This window comes from Salarias fasciatus, chromosome 16 (genome assembly GCF_902148845.1).
Source record: "Salarias fasciatus chromosome 16, fSalaFa1.1, whole genome shotgun sequence".
NCBI lineage: Eukaryota > Metazoa > Chordata > Actinopteri > Blenniiformes > Blenniidae > Salarias > Salarias fasciatus.
In genome coordinates this window covers 31,435,838-31,456,047 of record NC_043760.1, presented here as the reverse complement: position 1 = coordinate 31,456,047, position 20,210 = coordinate 31,435,838, and the positions used below count along the sequence as shown (strand labels likewise).

Here is a 20,210-nt window from a genome sequence, read left to right as displayed (position 1 = left end):
CCACGCATAATAGAAATGTCATGTAGAATTACACAGCCGCGGCAGACAGGGATGCATTCCTCTAATCTACAGAGATGTCACCCACACGTTTTCTACCCTCCAGTTGCAAATGTTAGAGAGTTGTTAAGCCGTGGAGGTGCAAAGAAAGCTGGGAAAAAGAAAAAAAAAAGGAGCTCCGTGCAGGATCAGACATAGTTTCCTTCACCTTTCATCAAAAGAAAGAGGGAGGGGGGTGAAAACGTGTGGCAGTAGGTGGAAATACCTCATAAGAACAGGATTACTGGGTGGAATGAAAACATATGTATAAATATAAGTGGTGCAGAGACCTTGGCAGGATGTTTGGCTTTGCTATAACACAAACCGTCCAAATAAAATCCCAGTCCTGCTCACAAGAGCTGCTTTTTCTGGCCGCCTCTCGGCAGGGTGCGGAGTGCCGCTTCCTCTGCTCTGAGATCCTCCTTCCTGTGTGTGTGGGACACCTGTTGGCGCAGAGAAGAGCCAAGGCGTCCCGTCAGACTCATCTCGCCGTCGCCTGCCTCCTCCCCTCTCCGGGCGGCTGCACACAGTGGCTTTATTCATGGAAAATCTTCACAAGTAAAGCAAAGAAATATCAGTTCATTCATATATAAGTGTGATGCAGCTCGGACAGCTTCAAAGGAAAATGGGGCAACCATTTAAATTGTGTTCAAAGAAGATTCAGAGTTTTATTCCTGAAGGTTAGAAGCTAAAAAGTCACAATTCAATAAGACACACAAGTTTAACATGACATATTTAAATTGCGATCACATTTTATATTCTAACACACAGCAATGTGGATCTGCAATTATTTAGAAAATACACCTCTACCCGGACGATGTTCAGAATTTATTTAATGGATGTCAGACATAATAGCAGTTTTGTCCGCCGACCTCGGCGTATAATAGCAGATCGGGTGAAAACAAACAAACAAGCTGAATGTGTATTCAGGACAGAAAGAAGCGAACCAGGGGTGGGAGAAATATGTGGCCGAATGCCAGAGAGACGGCTTACTGTTGGTCTGCGGCTGGACGCAGGAGTGGCTTCGATCTTTTTGTCTGGCCTGGCCCTGGCACAGACACCAGCCCTGCCCCAGACACAATAGATCATACAGTAAGAGAGAGAGAGGGAGAGAGAGAGGGAGAGATGAGTGGATGAGGTGGGGTAGAGGAGGTATGGCGCCTTTCATTACCATGGTCACCAATGGCACTATTAACCATTCAACACCCCCCCAATTATCCTCCCATCCACAGTCACAGAGACAAAGCCCCGGTCCTGGTCTGCTGGAGCAACATGGCCACTAATCTGTCTCATTCCAGCATCACACCCACTTCACTGTCTCTGCGAGTCAGACGTGGACAAGTGCTCCACAAAGCCCCTTTGTGCCGCCGTTTGTGACGAGACAACAAACTTCTTTACTGGACTCATTAAGGAGTTCATTTTTAAAGTTTTATCGCCGGGCAGATTAATTAGTTTGAGATGAGGTTGATGTAAAAGCGGCGTTTCCTGTTTTTTCACGCAGGTCGTGGCGTTGGCGACGCCACGTGCCTGCTCCATCGCCGCGCCGTCGGCCGCAGGTCAAACACGGCCGCATGCCTTTACTAAATTGTGAGTTTACGCATTTCCATCTGTAAGGTTTTCCTTTTTTTTTCCCCCTTCTTTATGAGCGAGCAGGACTTTGATGTGAAGGAGTCAGGACCCGGGCAGGGGGCTGAGGCCTGCTGAATGGATCCTCAACAGTGGCTTGTTGTGTTTGTTTACCCTTTCGCTCAGTTGCCCCGGACCGTGGAGACGGGGGAGCATTCATCACGACCCCGGAGAGACTGGAGGCATGGGCACGGACCGCGGGGCTCGCCAAGAAAGGCCCACGGGGGAACAGCGAGCACAAGAGGCAAACGTGCTGCCTGGATCCAGAGCTTACAATCAACTCAAATTCATCAAATCATCCCAAAATAAACCCGGCGTGTGAATCGTATCTGTACATCAGGCAGAGTGACACTGACTGAGAAGTTTTCTATTTTCGTCACGGGACCTGCGAACATTTGCAGTGCTTCCTTTGGCCTGTGCTGTCAGGGCGCGGTGGCGGGGTTCCCGCCCCGTCTTCAGAGCAGCTGTGTCACTTCCCCGGCACGGCGGCGGCGAGCGTCACGATGTTCTGAGCCTGCTTCAGCGAGGGCATGTCAATCATGCTGCCGCGGAAGGTGAACGCGCCCTGAGCAGGGGGAGAGGCATGAGACGGAGACAAACAACGTTAGAGACAAGAAGAGGAAGAAGGAAAAAAAAGTCGGGTTCACGTCACACAGTGTGAATTTCATCCTTCTGGTAAACCGGTCTGCTCTAGTGTCAACAGCTTGTGTTAAAAAAAAAAAAAAAAGGGAAATTCTGCCAATAATTTGAGGCAAGAATTATGAAAAACAAGCACCTGGCACACTGGAAGACAAAGGGACTAACCCTGCTCTCACACACACACACACACACACACACACACACACACAGATGCAGGGAGATGGGCAGAGTCTGAATCCCTCGGGCGGCGCCGAGCGGAGCGGCCTGGCAGCGGAGAGGTGTGGGCAGATTGTGTGTTACCTCAGCAGATAGCCCATCGAGCCGCACACACAGGATCCAACCATGCACTAAATTAGGAACAATAATATTGTACACTTAATTGGCCCCGCTCCCCCTCCACACACACACACACACACACACACACACACACACACACACACACACACACACACACACACACACACACACACACACACACACACACACACACACTCCCATGTTGCCTCTGAGAGTCACCCAGGGGTGTACAGTATGTATTCTCTGGAACCACGGAGGTGTGTGACGAGACACACACAAAGGATCGGTCAGAGCTGAGAGGGACCCCCGTCACCTCCACACACACACACTCTGACACACTGGACCCCCGTCACCTCCACACACACACACACACTCTGACACACTGGACCCCCGTCACCTCCACACACACACACTCTGACACACTGGACCCCCGTCACCTCCACACACACACACACACTCTGACACACTGGACCCCCGTCACCTCCACACACACACACTCTGACACACTGGACCCCCGTCACCTCCACACACACACACACACTCTGACACACTGGACCCCCGTCACCTCCACACACACACACTCTGACACACTGGAGACAAGTTTGGCTTCAAAACAATCCTTGAAAGGACTGATTGGTTTGTACACACACTCCTGAAGCTGGATTGCAGAAACATTTATTTGGGAATTTTTTTTTTTCCAGAATATTGAAATTGAATGTGAAGATGCAGACGGAAGCTTTGTGAACATGTTTTTAATTAATTGTACGTTTCTGGTGGGTGAAATAATATTTATTTAAATGTAGGAATGAGACCACGGCGAGCGGTTTCAGACTGAACCGCCCACATTACCCAGTAATTTAGATCGTGTTCAAAGCTTTGGAGAAAAAAAAAAAAAAAAAAAAAAGACAGAGAAGCGGTGCTTTTACCTTTCCCTCTTTTTGATGTTGTTCAAAGGCGGCGATGAGCTCTGTGGCCCACTGGACCCGCTCCGGGCTGGGGGAGAACTCCTCCTGCACAGCCTGGATCTGGCCTGGGTGGATGACCTGCTTACCTGTCACACACACACATACGCACACACACACACGCGCACACGCGCACACACACACACACACACACACACACACACACACACACACACAATTCACAGTGTGAATCCATAAAGCGGAGGCTGCAAATTAAAAAAACTCAAATAAATCTTTCTTAAAAAAAAAACAAAAAAAAACCACGGAACGGCGCTGCACGGCGGCGGTCTGCAGCGGGGCGGAAACACGGGGGAGAGAGGAGAGAGAGAGAGAGAGACTGGCAGGGCTGCAGCTGGCACCGAGGGGGCAAGGAGGAGGACATTCAGACAACTGGACGGATCGGCGTGTCCCCGGGCTTCCCGGTGGGTCAGGAGGTCAGCGGAGGACCAGGCGATGCTGCGAATCATGACAGAAATGAAGAGCCTGACCTAATATGTCGCAAAGAACCATTTATGAGCCTCAGCAGACCAACAGCGAGGGAAACTGTTTCAAATGGACAATTTAACCCGGTGTAATAAGACACCAGGGCAGGATGGTGTGTATTTATTATTCATATTAAAGCAGAGAAACGTAAATATTTCCAGGCCTCTTGACTGAACTGTATTCTGAGGAGTTGAGACGCCGTCTGCCACACTCCCAGATCAACCTTCCTCCCAGTCCGATGTGGCTGAATGCCACAGACGTAATCCCGTGTACATTTGCAGATCAAACTTGTAGCGATAAGTTAAGGTTATGAATCGTCTGGTAAGAACGGGCGGCTCAGCAGCAGCCAGCAGGACCTCGACACTTTAGGGCTTAGCTCTGTCGCCAACAACAAATCCTTCAAGGTGGCCGAGCAGGCGGGCTGCACCAGCAGGAAGAGGAGAGAGAGAGAGAGAGAGAGAGGAAGAAAAAAAGAAGTAGCCCAGGAGAGGAGGAGAGGAGACGGCAAGGAGGCAAAGGGAGGAGAGGCTGAGGGCGAGAGAGGAAAAGGGGAGGAGAGAGAGCAGAGGCCGGCTCACCCTGGTTAACCTCCGAAAAGACCGGCGCACACACACACACACACACACACACACGCACGAGCAACTTATAACACAAACTATTCACACACCTCCAGGGACATGCACACACTCCAAGAATAAATGCACGAGACGGTGCACGGGTGTGTGTTTGCATGTGGCTGACCGAGTATCTACAAGGCTATTTGTTTGCCCGAACTGTCCAAAATATAAACGTGGGCTTAAATACCGAGTGAATGTGAATGAAGCGAGTAAGTCCAGGCGTGTCGCCCTCCATTAGCAGTACAGTTATCTGCTTATCGTCTGCACGGAACACAGCAGCACGTTTCACCCTGAAACTGACAGGATTTCATACTGTGTGAGGGTGTGTGTGTGTGCAGTTGTTTAGGACGACAGAAGAATGACAGGGAAGAAACGGACTGGGTGACTCAGGTGCCCTCAGCTCCAACCCATTGGTCCTCCGAAAACACATCATTCAGGCCCTGCAGCCAATCGCGGCCTGCCATGTGGTGCCGGCGTTTCATTGGACGATTGCTATTTAGCAAAGTGCTCTCAGGCGAATGATGGGCAGGGTCCTGGGGATGGAAGTGGAACGTGCTCCCCTAAAAGGGGGGATTTTCGTGGCGCCGTTTTCCACCTCTGGGAGTCATACTTCTATCTCTGTGTTTTAACAGCGACGTCCAATTTACAGAACACGGATTCAGGAGCCAGTGGAGTTAAAACATCAAATCGGTTCTCTGCCATCGTATTTCATATTTGTCAGAGTGTGGGTTTCATTTCCTCAAACTGTTGCGTTTCCCGGTGAAGAGCCCAGGCTGTCTGCCTCCGTGCTAATGGGTGCTGTACGGCTTAGGCAGTGCCAAGGTCAATTACTGCACAGGTAGAGGCTTTTGGCTGCACCCTATTATTGCTTAAGCACACTCGGGCCAGTAATAGCTACTAACCAAGATTATACAGAGTGCCCGTGGCTCGTGAGCCACTAATCCACTGCTTTGAATTGTTCTGTTCCATATCAAATCAAACCCTTTCTTTCATCAACCAGCTGTTTCTGTTCATTAACTTTTACCCCTCTTGCTGCATGTAAATCACAGTTTGAGCCACCTTGATGGATTTCTATTTTCAAAGAGAGATAAGTTGCAAATCGGCCCGATTCAAACAACTACCAACAATTAAAAAGGGGATATTAAGTCGGTAATATTTGCATAAATCCGAGGAACCCTTGTGCGAGACATAGTGTTCAGTCTGGGGGTGACGGGGAGCGATGGGGATGCGAGCACAAAGGCAGCGGGCTCACACAAACATCAGCACGCAGCAGAGGCGGCAAATGAGGTCAGCCGGAAGGGTTTGTGCACGACGCAGACGGAAACCCGGCCTGCAAATTGAATTGAAGACGTGAAGTGAAGGTAACATGTGAGGCCGATGCAGCAGGATGAAGGTGATGAAGGTGGCGTCAGGCTCGCTGCACGGCCAAAACAGATGACGAGCAACAACAAAGACACCCTGGTTACCTCCATCTCCTAAATATGTACAAGCACACAGAAAAAAATATGTTTCTGTATTTCATATGACAATATCTGAAAGTATTTGCAGCACTGTGGAAAGCAGAGCCGGTGTCTCGGGTTGGATCCGCTCTGCAGAAACATGAGCACCAAAAGAAACCAGAAAGTGTCCAGACACGCCAAGAGAAGCAGCGTTTTCTCAAATCCGCCGCTGGACACTCGTGCGCAGCGCGGCTCGTTCGCTTCGTCCAGAACTCCAGAAAAGACCGTCGATCAATTACCAGGCGAGATCTTCAATAGCGAGAGGAGCGTGAACACCAGCTGCAAACCAGGAGGATTCCTGTCATCTCACACAGCATTTCCACAAACATGTTTCAGTATTTATCAGCGAATTCATTCTCCATTCAGCTCTGAAATGACTCTGAAGCAAAAAGATGATAAAATAAAGAGAAGTGAAACCCTCTACTGATGATAATTGGTAACAGTTCCCCTTAAAACTACTGGACACTTGGAATAGCTGTGCTAAATGCTGAAATCCTTATGCTTGAAGTATCTCTTATATTCATGTAAACACCACACTTGCTTTTATTTTAAAAATGTGAAAAACACGAGGCTGTGCACAGAAACCACCTGTGAAGGACAGGATGTGTTTTGAACACGCTCCCAGAATCACACAGAAGTCCTGCAGCAGAGTATGAAATAAAAATCCCTTCAGTCAGCTTTGACAGGATCTGCTTATAGTAACTGATTGAGTGTAATGAAGTCTTCAGGTTAGAAAATACCTTTTGATGACAACATGAGATTAAAAACTTCCCTTCTTTATATTTTAGTGCATGCCCTCTGTAAACTGTTCAAGCCAAACAAGTCAGAACAACACTGCAAAAATAACTTTAGTTCCTGATCATTGTGTCTCATAAAAAAAAAAAAAACTTTACAAAATAAAATAAAATGTTTGTAATATGTGTTAAAAAAGCATGTCAATAGTTCAAGGGAGCCTCAAAATATAAAAAAGTTAATATTTCTCAGTTTATAGATGAGATGAGATCTGTTACAAGAAAAAATGCAAAAAAACAAAAAAAAACTTGATTGGGACTTCAGTTAAAGTAGAGAAAGCAGAGGTTCTTCGTGAAGACAACAATGGGAAGTTTGAGCAGCAGGAGCGTGAAGCTCACCTGTGAAGCCCATGAGCGCGCCCTCTCTGGCCTGCCGCCGCAGCCCCTCCACGTCTTTGTAGTCGATGTAGACCAGGTCGATCGCCTGCAGCCCGAAGGCTTTGGTGGTCACCACGACCTTCTGCCTGGCGTAAAGCAGCTCCCTGGCATCCTTGGTCCTGGTGGCACCTAGAAAAGGAATACGGGAACACACACACTCAGTGTGTACAGCAGGCCAGATGTCAGTCAAGACCTCAAAGAGAGGCGAGCTGATGAACCAGGAAGACAAAAAAAAACAGAGGTTTCGATAAGGAGCAGTGAACTGCAGGTCAATTCTTTCATTTCTTTGTTGGTCGAATGTTCAGAACTCAATAACTGCAACATAATGTGACATTTACATAAAAGTGGACGCATCAAACCACAGTTTAACCTCTGTTTAATGTTCTGGTGCACAGAAACCACTTGTAGCATCCATTCTGATGCATGAAATCTGAAGCTCTGAAGCTTCATCTTCCATTCGCCATATAAATATTCAACAGATTAGACTATATTTGCATGTGTGTCGTCTAAACTTTGGAATATTTTCATACTAACACTCACAAGCCTGTAAGGTAAAGACAGAAAAGAGCTGATTTCTGGGAGGACTAAGCAGAAAGTTACCGATGCTGGCGCAGAAGTCATCAGAGCCAAACACGACGCCGTCATGCTGCAGACCTGCCTTCGGCGCAAGACGGTGAATTTCCTCACACACGGCCTGCAAAACAATATACAGAATGAAGAGAATCAGGTACCAGGAAGAAATGTGGAACACAGAACACGAACTGCCGTTTTAACAAAACCACCATGAGGAAACTCTGATAAAAAGAAAAAAACACGCCTGTGAGGACAGATCAGCTTTTTTGGAGAGGAACACTAACTTTCAGACATGCAGGGAGTTTTAAGATGAACTTTATTGTTCATTACTTTCACATGACTGGAGACTTGGCTTTGATTTCTGGCTCAGACAAATAACATTAAACTCATCTAAAAGTACATAAAAACCTAAAAACAGTGTCAAAAACAAGCCAGCATCTTAAACACACAACAGCATATGCACATAAAAGCCTTGCTAAAAGGTCACGGAAACTGGATGTGGAAACAGAGCAGGTTCCTATTTATGATTTGACGAGTTTCCTTCATCCAGATGTTCATTTATCAGTCCGTCTAGTTCGGTTTTTAATACGTCCAGGTCGATTTTTGAGAAAATTCCACAGAGATTAATGACGCTTGGTGAATTCTGTTAATTCTGTCAAATTCGGGAAAAAAAGGGATTTGAAGGCAAACGAGTTGATGTGTCTGAAACGCCGGCGCTGGAGTGTAAACATGGAAAAGCACTCCTCCTGCCAAAAAGTGTCAAAGAAGACGACTGGTGGCAATTATAACAAAGGCCAGCAGAACAGCAGAAAAGAAAGAATGTGGCGAAGAGCGTAAAAACAATAAGACTGTGTTTGGCGCTTTTGTTGGCCTCCAAATTAATTTCACCACTAGCTGCGCCGCAGCCAGTTTTTTTTTCATGCTTGTAACCTGGGGTTCAGTCTGGGCAAAAAAAAATACAGGGTGTTCTCAAGAAAGCAGACAGAAGCGCCCCCCGCCATCGCCACACACAGGCACACACTCACCGCCGCTCGCAGAGCTACGAGTGAGCAGCTAAAAGATGAATCAAAAGGAGGAGTGACAGCTGGTTTCTCCCCAAACGCCCCAACCCGTGGCCTTTTCCCCACGCAGCCGAAGGTCGCGCTGTAAAATCACTCGACGCGCTTTGATGCTCGCCAAAATATCATTAGGAACTTCTCCACTGTGATGATATTGAAACACTTCTAATTAAAAAATGTCAGCGTGTCTGAAGAGGGATGGAGGAAGAGGCGTGCAGACAGAGAGAAAAGAAACAAAAAGAGAGGAAAAAATTAAAAAAATAAATAAAAGGCTCATTTTGAGAGACAGTCCGAGAGCTTTGAGTCCCTTTTATTCTGGACGTGTGGCGTTCTCTGCTCGTCGACGCAGCCTTTAATCTAAAGTGAACAATGGACCAACAGCAAAACGTCTTACGCGTGCAGTTTTTCGTGTGTGTGTGCGTTTGTTTGTAATTTACCTTAAAATTGAGCAGGCCCACAGCGGTTTCCACAAAGGTGACCAGGCGGACGGGTTCTGTCAGTGGCCGTCCTTTCAAGTTGTGCTGAAACCTGTCAACAAACTAAGCACACAGGGACGGTCTCATTAACAAAACCCACCGCTTCTGGAAAGAGGCAGGAAAAAAAGAAGAAGAAGAACACAGCTAAAGAGCTTCACTTTGTAAATCCTTGTCACACAATCACACTAATCAGACGTCGGCGCTGTAGCTGGACCACCTGAATTCATCCAGCAGTCGTTGTTTAAGTGATAAAGTCTGTGACAAAGACCTCCAGGAAGACGCCATGTTCTGCTTTAACTGGATTTCTGCTCCACTTCCTGTTCTCCTGTAAAATGTGTTGCAAATTGCTGCTTTCACCCTGATCGAACTCATCAATTATGACTCGAACCGACGTTCAAAAAGGCGCACAATCTCAACAATGAGATGCTGAGTTACTGTGTCGGATTGAATTTAAAACTAAATATATATTCGGCACTAACAGTTGTAAATGACTTGACACGTCCTTCAGAAGCCACTGTGGGGTGGGACAGACCGAGAGCCGAAAAATAGGAAAACCTAATGTGTAAAAAAAACTCAGTCTTGATACAAGTCTTGACACCTTTATTACCTGCGCCGTTCCCATTTCAGCTCTTGTTCAGAGACACATCTGTGAGGGTTCAAATAGCGCGGAGAGGCGGCGCGGGAGAGCGGCAACAAAAGCCCCAGAAATGAAATATTTTACATTATCTCCAGGGTTCCCCCTCCGTCTGAAGTTCTTCTGCTCTACCTTCTTTCAGAGGCTCGGCGCCACTACAGCGAGTGCTCCCACGAGACGGTGTGCACGCACACACACACACACACACGCACACACACACACACACACAGCGAGAGGAAGAAGAAACAAAATACCCGAAAAAAAAGAAGAAGAAGAAAAAAAAGGGGGGGAGAGAAGAAACAAGATTTTGGATGTCTTTGAGTGTGTTTTACTGCTACATTATTCTGTTTTGCGTGCCTCCTCCGTGGCGGGGAACTGGGAGACCGGAGCAACAATCAGAGAGTGATGTGACACTTTGCTGAGGCCTTTATTCTGCACGACTCCTGCTAATATGCAAGCTCACCTAAGTAGGGCTTTAAAACCAAGTTTAATTCTTTGAAGACCAAAGCATTCCAATTTTTTCCAACAGACCAGTTCACAGCTAGCCCTGGACTGCCAGTGGGGTAGCCCAAATTCCTAAATCTATCATCTGGAAACACACAAAAGCCCCCTCCGTCAGATATTTCCTTTCAAAGCTAGACAAAAAAAAAAGAGAAGAGAGGGAAAGGGTGCAGGAGCTCAGAGTAGAAATGTCTACCTCCATGTCCCCCCTTCCTCTCCTCTTTCCTCCTCCTTTGACACAACAAGGAGAAAAAAGAAGAAGATGGTTATAAATAACCTCAGGTACGGCGCGACTATTCCTCTGAACGAAGAGCAGAATAACCCCCGCGCTCGCACTCACCACGCTTGTTCTCCAAACTGAAAGAGTGGGCCTCCATTGAAGGATTTCAAAAAATAGGGGCAATTTTAATCATCTCTCCATTCAATCTCAGTTGGATAAATCATATCTGAGAGATTTGCATAAATACAAACCATCAAAGACTTTTCATCTTCAAAGAGGTTTTCAAGACCCAATAGGCTTTGTACTGTAATCATCTGAGGTCACAACCCTGTGGGAGCAAGGCTGCTATGGCAACATAAAAACTAACGCTGGGGGCTTAGCATAATATCCCCCCCTCCTTCGCAAACACAGGAAGGGGCGGGGGGGGGCGGGGGGGCGAAGGGGTCCGAGGGGGAGTGTGAAAAGAGGGTGTAGATAAACCTATTTCTCTGACAGAGGCGACCAGATAGATGCGGCCCGTGGTGGGGGAACCTGGCTGATGTTACACACTGAGATTACCACCGGAACCCGGCGGGCTGTTTGGATCCCCCCCCCCACCCCCAAAAAGAAAACAAATGACAGCTCCAGAGAGCCTCCGAACCGCTCTGATTACATGTTTCTGTGTTTCCGTGCCGTACTCTCCTCTTCGGCTATTATACACTCTGAGGGTCTGATTTGCGGCGTAAGAGGCGCTGCAGCGCTCGCTCATTGTCCCGCCGACGCACGCAGCCGCCATTAGCTGTCAATGGCCCTCAAAACCGGGACCCTTTAGGATGTTATTCACCACCGAATTGTAAAAAAAAAAAAAAAAAAGAAAAGAAAAGAAAAGAAAAGAAATGTATAAAGGAGAAATAACACCTCTTATTGCCATTCAGAGCCACGCTGCAAACAAGCCCTCTGACAATTTCACCACCCAATCATGAAAAGAGAAGGAGGGAGAGACGGAGCCGCAGAAAGGAGGCTATAGTGGGACAAGTTTCAATTAATTTTCTTCAAAAGGGGGCCAGATTAAATGTTTCCGGCCTGCTGAAGTGTTCATTTCACAGAGGGGAAGCGGAGAGAGGGATGAGGGGAGGGGACAGGAGGAGGAGTGTAGGAGGAGGAGCGGGACAGGGCGCGATTCTTTGGCTCCCAGCGCACCGCCAAATAGTGCGGTGGGCAAAGAATGCACACGGCTCCGAATCTGTGTGAGAATTGTCCTCAGACAAAGGAGGGAGTTACGCCTGTTACAGCCCAATAAGGCCTGTCAGTCACACAAGGGCTGGAGGAGAGCGGAGAGACACAGCAAAAGGTTTCCACACAAAGGGAAACAAGCAAGTCCATCTTTTAGCGACAAATCAGTCTGGAGGTTCCTGTGTTAATATCAATAAAAAAAAAAAAAAAAAAAAAAAAGGGGGAGGAAAATAAACAAGTGAGGGATTTACTGCGCTGCTTTACAAGGCCGGGGGGAAAATCAAACACACGCTCACAACACAGACGGATGAATACACACAAACACACACACACACACACCCACACACACACACAAACACAGGAGAGCACCGGGCAAATAGGAAACGCTTAAAAAGTTCGGATGAGGTGGAGGAAAATACAAACAGGGGTCTCAGACAGAGCCCCCAACTCCACCTGGTCCCAGGAGCACACCTGCACCTGCTGATGCAACACACACACACACACACACACGGGACAAATAAATCCAGTGTGAAAACAGCTTTACGCCGCACTTACAGGCATTTCCCCTGGAACTGACGGTACCGGTGCGAGAGCCGACGTAAATAGACGACAAGTGCTTTTTACTACGACGCGCTGGCATTACAAAACGAAAAAACAGGAGGCGATAACCTGCATTTTAAAGCTTTCAACGTGATTTTCAGCCTAATAGGAATAATAACAGTGGATGGTTAAAAAAGAAAATGCGGAACAAAAATGACTTCTCTCTTTTTTTTTTTTTTTCCTTTTAAAGTGAGGAAAAGGAGTAGCAGGGGAGAAAAGAGCTGAGAAAAAGAATTAGTGAACACCTGTCAGCAATTACGCTTGGAAGAAAGAAAAGGGCAGCAGGAAATAGACGTGTTCTAATTAAAACCACTAGTTAAAAACTTCCTGCTCCTGCCCCGAGACCACATATGACTATACATGTATAAGTGTGTGTGTGTGTGAGAGTGTGTGTATTAAAACCTGACGTTTAAAGCCAGACTGGACACTTTTCACTACATCTTTCACTCGGTCTCCTCTCCCATTCAGTGTTCTGCCTGTGCCTCAGCTCATAACCCAAACTGATCTGAGTATTTACGTACATTTACAGTTTTCCAAAATCAAACCTTTTTTTAAAGCATAGGTGGAACGACTCAACTTTAAAGGAAAGTAAACTCATAGATGGAGTTGTGAGAACTTTTTCAATGCAATAACTAACCTTTGAAAAGTTAGACAGACACACAGTAGTCTGGTTTTCTGAGCGGTGACCCATATGGAGGTGATCAGAACGGCCAGTATTCATGGCTTTACTGTCTTCTGACCTGTAGGGACTTGGCAGGACCCCTTCATGGAAACACAGACGGATCTCCCACAAATTATCCCCCTCGCTTCAGTTATGGGAAATAATTTTATATCAACCACAGAAACACGATTGCAAAGGCTTAAAAACCTTTATTTCACTGAGTGTTGGTCTCTGTAAATGAGTTGGTGCTGCTATAAAGTTTTGTCCCTTTACTGTTGGTAAACAAGTCTGTTTCAATCACATTATGGGATTGAACTGGTCCCTTTAAAAGTATTCTGATTAGTGCTAAATCATATCTTCCATCAAATTCAGATGTTTTATGAGCAGAAAGTGTCAAAGAATTTCATTCAAGAGTGTACATGTATTATATAACTCTTCAATACTAGTGTCCATTTATTTCAATAAACTTTATTTGTTCCCGAGGGGCTATTAAAAGTCACACAGGGCAGATGGAGCAGCTGGAGGACAAAGAAAAGAAAAAGGAAAAAGAAGAAACTGGCAATGAGGCAGGTAGATGAATGTTTACTGAAATGTAACACTGGCTTCAGTCGGTAAAACTGTTTTAGAGCAACTTAAACCAGAAGATAAGCATGAAGCAGAGCGTCTGAGGCGTATTAATAGTGGAGAAGTAGGATGAAGTCAGAGTTGAGCCACAGCCTGGCTCCATTCAGTGGGTCTCCAGCGAGCTGAGCAGTGGCAGAAGGCACCATTGTGTCGCTCCAGAGAGCGATCGGGCTTCTGAGGCTAATCCGAAGAAATGTCATCCGCTTCTTGAGCAGCGGCCAAGAGCAACACTCGGTCTGTCCGTGGCAGTCTTGACACAGGGATCGATTCCCTTTTTTTCTCCCTCTCTCTCCCTCTTTTTTCTAACTGGGAATTGAAAAACTTTGCTGGGACTGCTTTGAAGTTTCCAGAGGTTTCTTCTTACTTCATGAGTTTACGTGAGAGCACTACTGTGTTGTTTCAAGAGAGACTCAGAGGTCAAAGACGGTCATTCCAAGGGTCGTTTCTCTTGAGCTTTTTGTTTGTTTGCTTTTATTTCTACTTTGGACTCTGAATCCCACAAGAAGCTCGTTGAGATTTTTTAAGAAAACAGTGATTCTGCGACGGTTCGTGCTTTATCACTCACCCACTGGACCTCCTGAACATCCTCGACTTTTGGTAACATGACGGCGGGAGGAAGAACCTTCGCCTGCAGAATGACCTGCAGGTCAGCGTCGGCCAAACCGCTGGACACCGAGTTCACCCTCACGCATTTCTCAGTGCGGCCCAGGTCCAGCTCCTCCAGCATCCTGGGAATCGTCTCTCTGGCTTCTGTCTGCAACATGGAGACAGTCTGGTTACAGTTTGGCACAACTTAGAATTGTTTAGAGGTTAATACGAAAACAAACTATATGGTGAATCATGCAAAACAGATCCTGTCAGATCAGGCTACTAATACAGTCTGCAATAAACTTCAAGTAATGTGAACAGTTGGAAACTTTGGATGAATTGCACCAGATTCAATCAACAAGGACAAAGAAAGTGCAAGAATGTAAATAACTTGAAAGACAATCTAATGAATGTGCAATTTCCTTTGAGGCAATTTTTTTCATAAAACTGATATCAGCCATTATGTACGAACTTAAAAATAAACATTGCATTACATGAGCTCCAACTGAAAAACGGACAAACAACATTTCAACCAAGAATAAATAAAGAAACACAAACATGTTGGGGGGGAAAAAACCTCCTGTTGTGCATGTAAAGACAAACGGAGGCCGAACGCTCAGCTCCGCTGTCTCGACGTGGGCAAAGAGAGACGAGGAGGACGGGAAAACTCAGAGTGGCCGACGCGTCCAGCTTCGATCAGTAGCACAGTAGCGCACGCCGCTATATTCAAACCAGATGCTGGGCTGCAGGAATGGAGCGAAACGAGGGCAGAGTGGGGAAAGAAGTCAGGGAGAGGAGAGGAGAGGAGAGGAGAGGAGAGGAGAGGAGAGGAGAGGAGAGGCTCGGTGGGAGAAATGTGGTCTGAGTTAAGCAGCTTGAGGAAACGGAGGCTTACGAATTGTCAGCTCACATCAGAGGCTGGCGTCTTTGAGTGTTTGTCTCGTAGACTGGAGATGCTCACGCGCCTCATTTTGCTGTTCAGATTTGAAATTTCAGCAAACTACAAAGTGATCCGAAGATAAATATTCTTGAGGTGAAGCAGATATTTTCATACCAGCTCGAACACAGTACAGGTCGATGGCGAGTTGAAATGAGTTGTACTTGCTGTTCTACTCAATGCGCTGTGTGTGTGCATGAAAGAGAAGACGAAGATACAACATGAAGAGCCCATACATCACCGTCTCTTGTAAAAACTTAAGCAGTCCAGAGTCAACGTGGGTTCAGTTGTACGAGGGCTCAGGGGGGCCTCAGGGGTCACAGGACTAAACAGCCCTGACTCTGATCTCCTGGAATGCAGAACTGTATCTGATATTGTGAAGACCCTTCCAGTATCAATAAAATGCGGTATCAAAGTACATATCAAAGATTTGCTCAAATTTAATAGGGGTCATGAGCAGGCTGGACTGCTGTGTGTCATCTCCGTCTCCCTCTTGCCTCCCTGGACGAGACAGGAGGGATTGTCACACCGTTTGATGAGTGCACTGTGATCTTTGACTCTTACTCAAGTTTTGCTGTGCCTCTGCCTCTCTCACGGGCCGAGGCAGACCTGTAACTGTATCGCGGTAACTAAAAACGGATGGGGCGATTTACGCAGCCATAACTCACTCTTCATAAACCTGCTACTTGGTGGATAAAATTCTGTCTGTCCCTCCGATGATCGGGGCGACTGGAGGGAAATTGATCTGTGAGAACTTGACGGTTGTTTCGTGTGGCTGGAGTCACATTGATCCCCGACCAACCTAAACAAACACAGATCCAGAAATGATCAAAAAGCATGGTTTAGAACGTTTACAAACCAAACAGACAGGAAAAGTCCAACCTTTCACTGCTGATATACGGCCCAGCGGCCGAATAAAATCATTGAATGTAACCCGAGCTGAGGCATTGCAAGGACTGTTTCCTGCACTTTTCTCCTTTTGCAACAGGATTTCTGAATCCACGATGCCGAGAATGGTTAAGGAGATAGCCGGGTCACGATGCACCACGCGTTCTTTTATCTCTCGTTCTGCCTAAAGTGAGCGAGAGATTATTCTGTCAGACACCTTGACCCCTATGGGCTCCGCTACTCCGAGCTTGAATAAAGCCCTTTGAAAAGGAGATATTTTACATTAATGGACAGCCATCCAACAAGTTGCTTCAAAGCTCCCTCCCCAATCACCTGGTGTCCCACGGAGCGCCCGCCTCGACGTCAGCTCAATCCCTTCTTTGATTCCCTCCATCATCCTCATCATTAGAGGCTGACACACGGGCGAGCAGTGGGCCGGGCAGGCAGGGCCGTCCAACGCACAGATGCACACGAGAAGCTTTTCAAGTGCAGAGAGGCTGACCTTCCAGGAGAGCGAGGGCAGCTTCTTAACACACAGCCTGAGCCTTGACGCTCAGGATCCTACAGAGTGGTGTGTGTGTGTGTGTGTGTGTGTGTGTGTGACACAGCATGGCTGCTGCCTTGTAGACACCACATCAGACCGGAGCATCCAAACTGATGTGTATACGGTCCACAGCGGGACCGACTTCCTCTCCGGCGTCGGATCACGCATGTCCAGCGCTCGGAGCAGACAACATGAAACACGGCCTCTGGACACGCTGTGGTGAAGACGGGCCCTGTCCCTGCACTCAGAATACTGTCTGCACTGACAAAATGAATCAGAGAAAGAGAAGGGCTGAGCACATATACATGCACAGCGAAGCCATCGTCGATGCTAATGCTAAGCTAAGCTAGCAAGTGAATTTAAACCGCGAAAAAGGGGCTGTGGCGATTTATTTGGTGCTTTCAGGAGAACTGGTATCGCTGTTGAATGAGCCTCGTTTAAGTCTTAAATGACTTAAATAGTGCCGCTGTTTACTCTGACATTTCAAACGAAGAAGATAGTCTTCCGGTTTTGCAGTAATGCGGGTTTACACCTTGAAATCAGACAAAGGCTCGTTTTCTATTTTTCAGGTTCCAACTTCCAAACAAGAATTGGGAGACAAGCTGTCTGTCCTTCTTGTCTCCTGACATCGAATCTAAAAACGGAAATCGACTCGTTTCCCATATTTGGATTTGCCACATGGGGCAGAAAAGGCCGGGAGGTTCGTAATTGGACCGATGCTTCAGATTAACTGGTTTCCCTATTAATCAGAGACCCACTTCCTGCAGCCACGTCGTTGCCGTTAGTGACAGCAGATGTTAAACCAAAGCTCACAAAAGGTATGGCATTTATACTTTACTGTAAATGCGGCTGAATGGCGTTTTCCAGGACCGCTACGGATCTCTGCCGGGTTTGTTGCCAGTCTGTCACCAGCTAACAGTAGAACCACTTAATCCGAAACACCTAGCGCTTAACGCTCCAGACAGGTCTGTGCTCGCTGCAACATGCTTTACGTTCAGATGGTATCGCAGGGTTGAAATGCTTCGGCCTTTTTTTTTTTTTTTTTTTTTTGCACAATTTGCACAAAACCTGTCTTCTATCGTGACTTCCTTCAGCTAGTTTTTTTTTTTTAATTAAAATTACTTTTCCACCAGTTCTAGGTGTTAGCCAAACTCTGACATGTGCATCAGTATAATCGGTGTTCCAGGAAATCCTGCACTGACAAAAGTTCCACCTTGTTCGGAACGCGAACTCCGATTAAATACACAATTTTTTTGGTTTTGTAATTAATTTATCGTCAATAATGTGTTAAAGTCCCTCCCTTTATATATCAGGAATGTGCAAAAAAGCAACAAAGGCCATAAACTGGATCAATTACTACATTAACAGCCGCCAACAGTTGTGTCTGTGCATCTCAGATCATCTTGTATGTACATTGTACTGACATGGTGCATTCAAACAGCAGAGAGCTGTACCTTTACTCTGAGTGTGTGTGTGTGTATGTAGGGCTCCATGTAAAAAGAGCAGGAGATCATGAGTCACAATGAATGTGGTTGTTTTTCCTTTTTCTTCTTCTTCAGTTTTTCTTTCTTTTTTTTTTTTTACCTTTTAAGAGCTGGCGTTTTGCTCCCCGCTGTGCAGCTCGCAATGCCATTTAAAATGAGCAGCAGCCTCGTGCAGGTGAAGGCTGCCTTCCCCGAGTGTGAGCGCACACGCACTTGTTTGTCTGTCGTTGTCAGCGAGCGTGTTTGCGCATGTGTGTATATGCGTATGTGTGTGTGTGTGCGTGTGTGTGTGTTAGGCTTCAAGTCATTGTGGATGAGTTTTGACAAGTGACACGCCGCACTCTACAAAGCTGGAGTGAGATGACTGACTAATTCAGGCTAGGCTGATAACTGAGACGTAGCAGAAGGAGATGCGGGCCTTCACTCTGTCAGATGGAGGCACACTGTGTTATCTGTTATCCTGTCAGGGCAGACAACAAGACGTAACTCCCAGGCTGGAGAAGGAGAAATTTGTAAATCGCGAAACCTGCTTGTCATAGTTGGTCAGAACTGACAGCCTGAGGTGGAAAACAGCTAGTTATTACACACTTTTTGTTCACTTTAATTAGCCATGAAAAGATCTCATTATGGCTCTTTGGTTACAGTTCATTAAAAGCTGCATTTGTTTTGGGGAGATGAGGAGCTTCGCATCCAGAGCGGCTGAAGCTTTTGCATTATGTAAATTACCCATATTCTATCCTTTGTGTAAATACAATTGACATTTTGTTTATCAAAGATGCTTTCTTCTCGATGGTTTTACATCTCATTTGCAGCTTCTTATACATCTGTCCGCCGATCAAGTCTGAGCAATTTGCTGATTGCCGAAAATGCTGCGGAAAGTTGACACGCTCACAATGATGATGAACTAAAGCCTGCTTATCTTGACATTTATGGACTGACCTCCTGTTAATTAACCCAAAGCCTTCATCCGGTCTTTCACTGCATGATGGCTTTCATTCATCCATCTTTCCAGTCAGTTTTATCCAAGTAAGCTTGATGAGGGGCTGCAGGAAATTCTCCCTGGACAAAGTGAGGAAATCAACCTTCTAGAACTTTTAGAACCTATACTCCTTTCTGCTTTGAGGCTTAACATCACTAACAGACACATCTTCAACATGAATTTACGCATTTTCCTTATAATGTAAAATCTTATTTAGGCTTTTCAATAGTTGGATTTTTTTTATTTTTTTGCCTGAATGCGACCTGCAATTTTAAAACATAAACCTGAAAGTTGTCTGAATTTCTCCCAGACCAAGAGCCGGGCACAGTCCTGCTTATCCCGATCTCACATCTGTTCCATTCTTCCCCTGCTCCCATGCTTTGATGTTTTCCTCTCCATCATCACTCCTCCTACTGGGGTTACTCGCAGAGCGTCGGGTGCGTTGCGCGGCCCACGTAGCGCCGAGCGGTGCAGGCTGCTGCCGCTGCCAGAGAAAACACGAGGGTGTAACAGGATAATGAGAGAGAGAGAGAGAGAGAGAGAGAGGACCTCTCTGTTCTCTGCCTCAGCATTTTTCTGAGGCCTCCATCATCATCCTCAAGCTGCGCCATCTGCAGTCACGACACATGCGCGGGGATGGCTCTGCCGACGATCAATACGCGGGAGAAACCTCAAAGATCACACCCGAGATGTAAGATTCAATTTGACATTCACACACTGTTGACAGCTCACTCGAGTCTCCTCACCTTCCAGAGGAGCGGATGCACTGTCATCACCCTGCTCTGCACCCTGACCCCTTCCCCTCCCGCGCTGCCCTCCCACCGGACTCCAATCAATACAGTACCCGACACACGACACTGAAAACACACGTGCGCCGTGACAGACGGTACGGCCTTTCTGATG

The 20,210-nt window shown here is 46.7% G+C and overlaps 1 protein-coding gene across 3 annotated transcripts in view; it reads right to left on the bottom strand.

The window, feature by feature from the left end:
- Positions 1–401: 401 nt before the first annotated feature.
- The window catches only part of clybl (citrate lyase beta like), a 58,185-nt gene continuing 38,376 nt past the window's right edge, over positions 402–20,210 (bottom strand). The window contains exons 3-9 of one of the 3 annotated variants that reach the window (XR_003933189.1): positions 14,453–14,641; positions 9,397–9,498; positions 7,929–8,022; positions 7,290–7,457; positions 3,525–3,649; positions 1,030–2,227; positions 402–479 (exon numbers count right to left, since the gene is read on the bottom strand). Coding sequence is in view for 2 of the 3 variants with exons in the window: in XM_030112086.1 (XP_029967946.1) it covers positions 2,132–2,227; positions 3,525–3,649; positions 7,290–7,457; positions 7,929–8,022; positions 9,397–9,498; positions 14,453–14,641 (774 nt within the window). In the remaining variant the exon portion in view is untranslated. Of the gene's footprint in view, positions 480–679; positions 2,228–3,524; positions 3,650–6,308; positions 6,439–7,289; positions 7,458–7,928; positions 8,023–9,396; positions 9,499–14,452; positions 14,642–20,210 lie in introns of those variants that run through there. The other 2 variants (XM_030112086.1, XM_030112087.1) reach the window with 2 other exon arrangements.